The sequence below is a fragment of the Hevea brasiliensis genome, chromosome 10 (assembly GCF_030052815.1).
Source record: "Hevea brasiliensis isolate MT/VB/25A 57/8 chromosome 10, ASM3005281v1, whole genome shotgun sequence".
NCBI classification, from domain to species: Eukaryota; Viridiplantae; Streptophyta; class Magnoliopsida; order Malpighiales; family Euphorbiaceae; genus Hevea; species Hevea brasiliensis.
Window position 1 is genome coordinate 74862958 of NC_079502.1, and position 11639 is coordinate 74874596.

The 11639-nt window shown below is 34.0% G+C and overlaps 1 protein-coding gene across 1 annotated transcript; it reads right to left on the reverse strand.

Moving 5' to 3' along the window:
• Positions 1–1795: 1795 nt before the first annotated feature.
• On the reverse strand, positions 1796–8951 carry LOC110657740 (autophagy-related protein 13b). The gene is made up of 4 exons (XM_021815084.2): positions 8790–8951; positions 6846–8304; positions 6587–6768; positions 1796–2473 (listed from the first exon to the last, which is right to left on the reverse strand). Exons 2-4 carry the CDS (start codon positions 8220–8222, stop codon positions 2050–2052), a joined length of 1983 nt encoding a protein of 660 aa, XP_021670776.1. The 5' UTR covers positions 8223–8304; positions 8790–8951; the 3' UTR covers positions 1796–2049.
• Between the last annotated feature and the right edge of the window lie 2688 nt (positions 8952–11639).

The window sequence follows — 11639 nt, forward strand, 5'->3', positions numbered from 1 at the left end:
ACTTCTTGGAAACATTTATACTATAAAATAAATACATGATTATTAGGTTAACAATGTTGCGATATAAAATAAAAAAAAATCATACTTTTATATTAAATTGTGTAGTAAAAACATGCTTTCTTGCTAGATTTATTAGTTTATTTGCATTATTATAAGAGATTATAGATGGTGATATGCATTGAATTGAATTGATTAACTTAAGAAAAAAAAGGCATAAGTAGTTAATAGTACTCATTAATATTTAAAAAAAGTTAGATGTAAAACATTGAATTGACAAATCTCATTTCTTTTTGCTCTAGTATTTTAAGTAGAAGATTCCAAGATATTGAGGATCGCATTGGCAAAAGGTGACTTCTAATAATATTAGGATATTTTCATTCTAAAAAAGATAATATTGTTATTATTTTAATAAAGCTGCCATATTCACTCTGTATAGGCGTAGAGGTCATTTTCCTGTCTCCTAAAGAACATTGTTTTTATTGTATAGTTTGCCTTCTTCTATTTTTAATTGTTATTTCTATTTCCCACTTATCTCTTTTGCTGGGGAAATCTGGCATTTGACAATAAATCATGAATCAAAATGAAATTACATAGAGAAGTTCAATCAATTTTCTGTAGAGAACATTCATATAAAGTGAAAAATATCATTCACATCAATATCATCCAAATGGTAATAGCATTTGCCACTGAAAATTAAGGCTAAACAATGTCCCTCAACATCTAATTCTAGCAACGATTAAAAATTATATCACTTAACACAATTACAAATAAAATATTTTTTTACCAATTAGCTAAATAATAATAAAATTGTCTCAAAGATCATAAAATTTTGAATTGTTGTAGAAAATAATTTACATATGAAAAATATTTTTTTATAAAAATTATTTTCTAAAAAAATATTTTTCATTAAAATATTTTTTATTATTTAATTTTAATATTAAATCAATGACATATATTTTTATCATGCATATACAAATATATTTAGATTATAATAAAATTATTAAAGTATCCGCTTACTCTCTTAAAAGTAGGAAGTTATTTTTCTTAATGGTAAAAATATGAGTTTTCATTTTAATTAAGAATTATTTTTCATTAATTTACTCTTTTAATATTCTAAATATTAAAAAATATAAAAAATATTTTTTAAAAACAAACGTGACCGTAATCAAATCTAATTGTACAAAAAATCACTTTTTTAAACTTAGATGACAAGCGTTAGGAAGTGAATTTATTTTTTTTTATTAGCTTTTTTTCATTAAAAATTTACAATTATGAAAAAAAAGATAAATTACAATGAAATCCTTAAGATTTAATAAAATTCACAAATTAATTCTTAACTAGTAAAAATTTGGTTACAATTAGATTTTTAAATTTTATTTTCATTAACAATTTAGTCTTTGAATTTTATTTCCAAATTATTAACAAAAATAAAATTTAAAGACCAAATTGTTACCAAACTTACACCAAGTACTAATTTGTGAGTTTTGTTAAATCTCAAGGACTTACCCAAAATTCTAGTACCACATCCAAGCCATGAAGGGATATCTTACCTTTGATTAAACTATAAACATAATACGATGTGTAAAACCTGACTCAATACACATCGTCACACACAACATCACTTTATCTACAAGTCACCCCGCCACCAAGAACTGCCCAAGATATCTTTCCAAGGCCTCAACCACAAAAACTCCTCTAGATACCCCAACCAAAACTAGAATTGAACCAAATGAAGCCTTAGAATCTGGATAAAATTTCTGCTCCACAGCAATTTCATTCAAAAACAGACAAAATATGAACAGCATAAAAAAAGAAATAGATCATTGATGCAAGGCGCAGAAGCCAAGCTCTCAACATTTTAAGCAGTTACCGACAAAAGTTAAGGGGATTAAAGTCGGCTATAACCCTTTCGATTTTGTATGAGCCTTCACTCATCATCATTTCATATCACCTCATATATACAGAAGAAATGGGTGGTAATAAAACATTCGTATCCCATGAAACTCATAAACCATTATGCTGTACATATGTGCAAGTATCAACATTAGTTCAACCAGTTGCACTGCTAGTTTCAGGCTTTTGCATAGAAGTATGATTAGCTGATGTATTGGACCTACCTGCTTGAGTAAGCAACAATTCTTTCATCATCTCTTTGTAAGCCCGAAGCTCTTCCAATGCATCAGCCGTTGTTTTTGATGCAACAAGCCTTGGGGATGCATTACTTGAAGAAGCCTGCTGAATAACAGGTGCCTCAGATATCTGAATATGCTCTTGGATGCTGCATCTAGGCATTTTAGACCTGGAGTCTTGCAACAAATCAACTGAACTGGAGAAGTCTTGGCGCAGAGGAGGTGCTTTCTTCAGCATTCGTACAAGAGCACCAACAGCTGCATCTTGCGATTTTCTAATTGGAAAGAGTCCTCCACGCTCAAGTGGATCACACAAAAGGCCTCTCTGATCAAATGATTGAGGCCTGCCAGATACACAGATAAAATTAGTTTTGAATGCCCAGGACATTTGGGCACAATAATAGAATTCCTTTCCCCCTGCTTGCTTTTCTTTTCCCAAATGGTTTTACAGCCACCACAATTGAAGAATGTGCATGTTCCAGAATATGATCAAAAGCCAGGTTCAGTATTAAATGCGAAAATATTAGCTGAAATTACACATATTGCACAATTTAACTTGGAAATTTTGGTTATCAGGTCTGTATGACGATTAATATGGAGGTATATTGTTATCCATGAAACATCCAAACATTTGCATTGTTCATTCTTGGTCACAAATCCAAAACGAAACATGCACACAATGAATGATTAACACAATGGAACATATTAATATTTTCAATTAAAAAGAAGCATTTACTTTCAATGTCATCTCTCATTTATGCTGCAACACGCTTTTAAATGACCAAAGTGCTTGGCATAAAATTTCCCTACAATTTTACCCGTATCATTTGAAGTGAAACATGAAAGGACTAAATAATCTCTTTTACTAGAATTGAACAAGAACTACAAAACCCTCACTTGATTCATCAGTGGTTAATCTAACAAGTGCTCACTTTGAATCACCAAATTTGTTTCACATGTATGAGGTGGCTATTTCTTGCAAAAGATCAAGACTCGCACACCATAAAACAACATGCTTTGCAGTATATGAATTACCAAGGAATCAATCAACCTAAGAGTTTAATATAGAAAGAACAGGACATTACATTTCTAACACTTCCTCACTCCGAGGTCAACTAGGCTAGAAGTGCAAGTGAATGCAGGCCTAGATATATCCAGTATTTAATATCTAACTAATGTGAATGTGCCAAAAGATTTAAATTCTAGATTACTTACATAGTTAAACAGATTTTGACACTATACTAGAAGACTATTAAATCTAAAGTTCTAATTTACAAATAAGCACCCAATAATAGGCTTTTAATATCTAATACGAATGAAGGCATGAATGCCAATAAGGGGTGGCAATTTTGGAGTTTGAACACAACATAAAATACAAAAATTTTGAATATGATAGAACATGAACCTATTTAACCCAAACACAAAACAGTATGACCATTTTTAGAGAAAAACTAACTAATGATTATTTTTAGTTAATTTGAATATATTTAGATATGAAACAAAAGTTTACATGACTAACAACATGAACATTCTCCAAGCCAAATTGTAATCTGCAAAAAGATCAAAAAGGGATGCAATTTGAATAGGTATATAGGCACCAAAAATCCACCAAATTGGATAATCCAAATTGGCTGATATTTATTTAACCAGCCCAACCCAAGGACCAACCCCATGACAAATACATGTAGATGAACACATTGTTGCATATATAGTATACAAAAAATAACAAGTAACTAGTGTCAAATATAGAAGCACATATGTCAAAACTCAAAAGCACAAAGAGGATTAAGATGCACAAGGTACATAGGTCTTTGCATAATCCAATTCACAAGGGGTAAAAATTAAAAGTAAAAAAATAAAAAATTAATAAAGAACATGAATATTGCAAAGTTGATGACTACTAAGACTTGTTCAACAAATAGTTTTCAAAGGTGCATTAAAGTGCACAAGGTACTTGTGGCCTAGGCGCAAGCACACACTAGAGGGAGTGAACATTAAATTGCAAGTAGTGATAATTGAATGCAAAAACAATAAATAAAAAAAAATCATAATAATATGCAAATAGAGTAAAAAAGATAACTACTGAAACTAGTTCAATGTATGTCATAGGTACACTAGAGTGCAAAGAAATCACAAACACGCAGGTTAAACTCAAGCCACATTAGTTTGTGATAAGCCATGTAAATACAAGAGTGAAAAAGACCAGAAACCATGACTAAACATATTTCAACACAAAAATCAACATTTCTTCCTCTTCATTCATTTCTTTTACTTTTACACTGTTTGATTGGTGGGAAGGAAAGTAATCCAGTCAATAATAAGGCTAGATACATCAAATGGAGTACATGTATTTTATCTTACAAAGAGTTAGAATACATTTCCTTCCATTAATCCCTTCTCCTCTACTTCCAACACATGTTTAAAGTAATCCATTGTTTATAATTTTCTAATATAATAGCAATGAAACTAGTTACCAGAGAATTTGTGTGTGTTGCTACCTCAGAAACTCAACTTTATTGAAAGGGAAAGAAGCAATATCAATTTGGTATCAGAACACAAACTCATATTGTGACATTAACCACGTCAAATATTTTTCTGTACAATAGCACTTATTTTATTACAATATATGATACAATGGCTGAGACCAAATCACTAAGGTATAAAGTAAAAATCTAACATTACAAGCATAACAAACTGGTAAAGAGTTGGGGGGGAAAAAAAGGGCTCAGGACCCAAAGGTCCATACCAAGGCATCCCTTAAAGAGCTATACCTTAGATTTGGAGCCTCACTTTTAGCAAATGTCATTCTAAAGGCAACCATATAACCAAACTTTAGTAATAGAAGCCAATAGAGGTACCTCAAGCTTGGGTGAGCCAAGAGAGTAGAAGCACTTTAGGTGCACCATTGATAACTATGGGTTCAACATAACTTATATGCACATAAGAGTGAAAAGAAATCACAAATATCCCAGATATTAACAACAAACTCCAAACTTGCCCACAACATTTATAGTACAAAATGAATGAATATGAAGATGAGCAAAACTAATTGCGTGCATACATGATTGCAAGGGAAATAGTAACAACTATTAAGCATATTTCAATACAAAAAGCTCACAAGTCTTTTGGCTACTCAATTAGTTATATACAAAAATAGCAGCCATCATCAATTCAAAGTCTCCTAAACAAAAAGCATCCATGCAAACTTCACTGAATACAATTTTCTGCTGAAAAACATTCCAGCAATTAGCAAATATGAATTCAAAGCCATGTTAGCCTTTTCGAATTCATATGTTTGCTTGAAAACTTGCAAGCAGTTGGATGGGCAACATTTGGCATCAGAAAAAACAGGACATGAGAAGAAGGATTAATAAAACTCCTCATCTCTACTCAACAAATAATACATTGATGGACTTCCATTTGATACAATTTATAAACAGATTTCACAGACATATACAACCAAAGACGCATCAGCTCATACTTACTTTTCTGCAAGTACTAAGAGAACAAGTAATGAAGTAGCAACTTTTGTGTAAAAGCTAAATACATTTCATTTTTGCAACTGCTAAAATATGATGTATTTTTGTCGATATTCGATACCCTTTTGTATAACCAACTGAAGAAATAAGCATCGCAAGTCACAATTTTCTTTGCTAGTACATGCAACTTATTCAAAAGTCTTACACAAATATCCCCAGTAGCATCATTGACCTTCTGCTCGTTATCATGGTATCTCCAATCAGATTATTTGCATGCTAAGAAACTCTGGAGTTAAAATTTTAAACTCCTATCAATTGTTCAAAGATTATGCCGTGTTGATAAATTCTGTTATCCTGTTTTGCTGTCAAAATATAAACCAGTAACATGCAATGTCTGCATTACATATTCACCTCAGCTGGTGAATAATTACTCACCTCTTTGAAAAGACCAGCTTTAAGATGTTGACATCACATCTTAGCAAAGGCCAGGATATTTGAGAAACCATGGCATGGATATGTGCCCTTATAAAGAAATCCTTTGAGTTCCTTGTGGTTTTTTCTTTTTACGGGTACCATAAACTGATAAAACAATAAATTCTTCACCTTTTACTGAGAAAAAATAAAATTCAATAACAAGACAGAAACATCAAACTTAAATAACGGAACTTAATGAAGACTTCTGGTGTATATAAATTTTAGATCAAAAATTGAAGTCACACTTATAATCCATGAGCAGGTCTGTATAGGGACATTCTGCACTAATCAGTTTGCTGTTCTCTCAAGGTTTCAGTAAGAAAAGTGGGATAATGTGATTCCTATTCAAAAGAATCTCTACTCTAATATTTGAATATACAAATTATATCTTTAGTTCTAATAACTTCTGAAGTTGTAAGAAAGTGATTAGAAGCAGCTATATTGTTCCAATCATAATTAAATACAACAGAAGTAATATGATAGCAAAGACTAATTAATAATTACCTGCTACCTGGATCTGTCATATCATCATCCTCCACATCAAATGGGCAAGGAAAGTCAGGATCATCAAAATCATCCTGAAAAGACCTGCTAGAACTTCTGGAAAATGAAATTTGTGGAGAGCTGTTGGATGATGTCTTCACCCCCAAATACTTTCTAATATCATCTTTTCCAAGAGAGGACAACTACAGCATTTGAAAAGAATTATAAATTAAAAAAGCACAATTGCAACAAAGCTCACTGTAATAAGCATATATAATACCTTCTCAATTGATGCGCCAGTCTGAACAAAACCTGTGCTTGAATCAGTCCTGGGATTACTGGATCTGGTACCTTTGAGGTTAGGAGATGGAGGCAAATTTTGCTTGTTGCACAACACAGGGGAACTAGCAAGTTTGCCTGCAGGTATGCTAACTGGTGCACTTTCAGACTGTAAAAGAGCCTTAGAAAGATGACTCCCACTCCCAGGAATATAGATTGGTGGTGATGGCGATGGGGAGGGTGTAAAGTTAGGGGAAGGGCAATACTCATCAAAGCCCATATTCTTCTTATGAACTGAAGATGTTTCAGGTGGATGAGGCGGCAAGTTCGTAGAAGGGAACCGACGGGAACTTGGATTAGAAATTGATGCATGTGATTCTGAATGAGTAGGAGATGGTGAGCAAGAAATTGAAGGTGCAGAAGCTTTATAAAGGTCATAACTCCAACTATGTGGTCTCGAGAATGGCAAGGATGATGGAGAACCGTGAGACACAGGAAGAGAGGGGAACCTTTTCAGTGGGTCTGCCAATGGGCTTCCAACATAATCAGGGATAAATTGGGGGGACATTGGGGTTGAGGATTCAGAGCTTATATCTGAGAGTGATGAACGATAGACCACTGAAAGGCAAAGCCTACCACAGGAAGTATCCACAGGAGTGAACCCAAATCGCTGCATTTCAGCCTCTTCCTTGCAAGTGAAGGACTCAACAAAAGAAGAAACCCTGTGAGTAAGGGTAAATGTGCGAATCTGTCCAGACGAATTGAGATCACGGAAAATCTTATACGCAGGTAGAAGCCTAACAGTTGCATACAAAGACCTCAAAAGTAATATTGATTTCTTATACAACATATTTAAAGTATTACTTGATCTTCTATTGCCCGTACCATTATCCCTTGATCTCCTACTTTCATATTGCAGTACCCATCTCTCTATAGTTTTTTCAGTCTTAGCCTCACATCGTAACTCTTCTTGATCAGAATTCCAACTAAAAGCATAATGCTCCTTTGAGGAAGGATTCCTAGCAAAATCTTTTTTCAGGGAACAATTTACTGGGTCCCAATCAAGTGGTCTCTGCACCAAAATCACATCAACAACCATTGGTTCCAGATTGCCCCGGCGCCAGATATCAGGATTCTCAAGAGCAGCTGGGCATTCCCTAAGGGCTAAATTGAACCATTTATCTCTTGGCCTGACACCTGAAGAGGAGGACGAAGATGAAGACGGAGATGATACAGCTTGTTCACCACTGTAATTACGAGATGAAATAGAAGGAGACCTCGACTCCAGTATTATGTGGAGACTTTTAGCAAAAAATTCAGTGATAACTTGTTCCATTTTAGCAGCTTCATTATGAGTATTACTGCTAGATGATGCCATAGTTGAAAAAGAAATAAAAATGCACAAACCCTTTGAAGGAAATTGAGATTAGACCCTTATAACCCCACTTGATAGCATTTCACTGCAAGCAAACAGAAGATGCATATTCAAAGGCTCGATCAAAACTAATCATAATAACAATAATACAAAACCCTGAAACTAGTAATTATAACAGAAAATAAACTAAGCAGCACAAAAATAAAAGAATCACAAGTGCTTGAATTGCTGGGGAAAACCAAGCCTGATATATGAGAATTAAGTAAAGAAAAAGAGAACAAGAGAACATGAATTGATATCATACAAAATTCCAAAAAAAAAAAAAATTGACCAGCATAGACTCACTATTCACTTGCTATTCCCTGAAAGAAACCAGCTTGTATAAAAAGGATGCATTTTTATTTTTTGGGACTAATATTTCTTTTCTGGGTACCACTTTATCTTGCAATTCCGCTCAAATTTTGAATTATCTATCATCAGAATTGAAGAACCCTAAGCCGCTCTGAGACAATTCACATATACAAAGCGAGATAAAGATAGAAAGAGAGGAGAAGGGATTCGCTGACTTACCAGAAAGTAAATAAGTTAGAGATTACACCGTTGCAGAGAAGCAGATAGTTTTGAAAAGAAACAGAAACCTGAGCTCTTTTAGTAAGTATAGAATTCTGAGACGAAGTGGTCGTTCACTCTACCATCGAGGAGCAACGAACTTCGCCTACGTGGGACCCAATAAGCAGGATAATGCCTTCACGTCATTCAGTGGCCCTGTCCTCAGGTGGATCACCTTGCTTCGTGGACGAATTAATTATTATTTTATTTTAATAATATAAATTAATATTGATTTTTTATATTTTATATTTTATATTTTTAAAATTATATAATCAAATTTTCAATAATAAAAATTTTAATCAATTTTTTTAAATATTATTTAAATTTGAATTAAAATATTAAATAATTGTATATCTATCAAATTAATTTTTTAAATGATTACTAATTATTTTTTAAAATATTCTTTTGAAAAAGAATATGGTAATATAGTATCTTCACATTATAATTATAATGATAAGTACAAAAAAAAAAAATTATAGTTAAAAAGAATATATCTATGATAGCGAATACAATAATTAATATGTTAAAAGGTATTGCCTCAAAAATTATATTAATATTTAAAAATAATAATAAAATATAAAAAGATATATTTTAATTTCAAGTGCTCTAAATAAATTTTAATAGCGACTAACATAATTTTGTATTTAATAAGAGATATAAATATATATACTAAATTGAACTGAAAATGATATCATGTCCAATTAGGGCATCAAATACTCCTTATCACTCCGTCCTATATGGGCCCTCCAGTCTTTAAACTAGTTTTCCCTTAAATTGAAAATTATATCCTGTCCAGTTAGGGCACCAAATACTCTTTATCACTCCGTCCTACACGGGCTCGCCAATCTTTAAACTAGTTTCCCACCACCTTCGATCCTGGACTGTATGAACTTTCCGAGGCTCTGATACTACTTGAACTGAAAAGGATATCCTATCCAGTTAAGGCACCAAATACTCTTTATCACTCTATCCTACACGGGTCCATCAGTCTTTAAACTAGTTTCCACAGCTCCACCTCATTGGCCACCACTTCACTGTTATGATGGACAGCTCTTCATTCCTAAGAATATTAGATTTCAAGAACAAGGTGCTTCTTGAGCCATAACTTTTGTGCCTAAAGGACTGGTTTTCTAAATATAAATTAAAGGTTCAACACATTAAAGGGAAACACAATCTCATCCCTGACCTCCTCTGAAGACCAAGCCCAATTCATCTCATTAACTCCATTTCTACCCTTTCACTTATTTTCATGGCTAGTTCATCAAGCACACCTAGCTTTCTCATTCCTCCTCCAGACAGCTTTCCACTTGGAAGCTCACCTTCCATGATAACCGCAGAACTCCAAATCTATTCCAGAAATCACCTATTTCATTTCCAGAGTGCAAGAAATGTCCTCAGGAATATCATTCCTCCTGTTTCTTATTTCCAGCCAGATTACCCCTTTCTCACCTGCATTAGCCTCCATCCTGAAACAGACATGCTCCTTGAAGAACTCTGGTTTCTCGGGTGCTTAACCACCCTGTACTTTGTAGCCATTGAATTTCCCACCTTGGGTCTTTACTACTATGTCCAAACCCACACAACTAGGACATTACTCTTAAGGTTCCTAGAATGGTTTCAGCCTTTATCAACTTCAGCTTACACAGTCAGAAGACTCATAAACTCTCATGATATTAAAGATAGGCCTCGGGCCCAACAAAACACAGTTCGATCCATTTTCATTTTCCATCGGCCTTTTTTTAGAAGACCTGACGGTCTGCTTTGGTTACAGAACCACAATTATGAATGGAGGACTTTTGAAGGAACCATTATTGATAAGGACCACATGGGACTTTTGAGATGCCAACTGGCATGCCATTTGTGTGAAATCAATAATTACATACCAGCCTTAGATGCTTTTCAGTCACATGCACTTCCCTAGGCAATAGCCCCACTAACTGGTCTAATCCTGTCTTTCAAGATTCACAAGACCCGATGAATGTTGTAGCCTGTGAAGCTATAGCAACCGCTGTCCCGTCTTTGTCAGAAGAAAGAGAACCTTGGTACCATGGCTTTTATAGTGATGTCAACTCTGATAGCTCAGACTATAGGAACTATAACCTGTCCAGATCTCCATAAAGCTATATGTGCCCGTGAACTTTATCCTGGTTAAGTGGTCACTCCACTAAGTGTGTCTGTGTGTTATTTAAAGTGTGTTACTTTATTCAAAGTTTGTGATCAGCTTTCTTTTTGAAAGCTTGTCTATTTAATTATTCTTGTTTGTCATGTTCTCGAGGTCTCTCCTCTATATAAGAGAGCCTCCTTCAGTTATAACTCAAGAACCATCTTAGAAGAAATAAAATTTTGTTTGTTTCTCTCCATGGCTTTCTAAAATTCTTCTCTTCTTTTCTGAAATTCGAAGAATGTATGTTATTTCCTATAACTTAGTTGCACATATGCTCTACACTCGCCTCATATGGGGATCTTGTGTATCAGAAATGCATCTGTTTTGATCCAGTAAGCTATGGTCCTCATATTGTATGCTGTATATGAGTACAAAAGGGCCCGTAGCCTGAAAGTATCAAAGAGTGGGAAGTGGCATTGGGCATGTGTATAGTATACAGTATATGGTATAAGGCTCTCGGACCCCTATCTTGAATTGAAAAGGATATCCTGTCCAGTTAGGACACCAAATACTCTTTATCACTCCGTTCTACACGGACCCACCAGTCTTTAAACTAGTTGCCCACGACCTTCTGCTTCGCGTAGAAGGCAGGATCGAACCTGAGACTGCACAAGCTTTCCGAGGCTCTGATACCACTTGAACTAAAA

Coding starts and splice junctions, on each gene's coding strand:
- LOC110657740 (XM_021815084.2), bottom strand. CDS start 8,222: ATGGCATCATCTAGCAGTAATACTCATAATGAAGCTGCTAAAATGGAA. Junction 6,769..6,845: donor CTGGCGCATCAATTGAGAAG/GTATTATATATG, acceptor CAAATGCTGTAG/TTGTCCTCTCTTGGAAAAGA. Junction 2,474..6,586: donor ATGACAGATCCAGGTAGCAG/GTAATTATTAAT, acceptor TGTATCTGGCAG/GCCTCAATCATTTGATCAGA.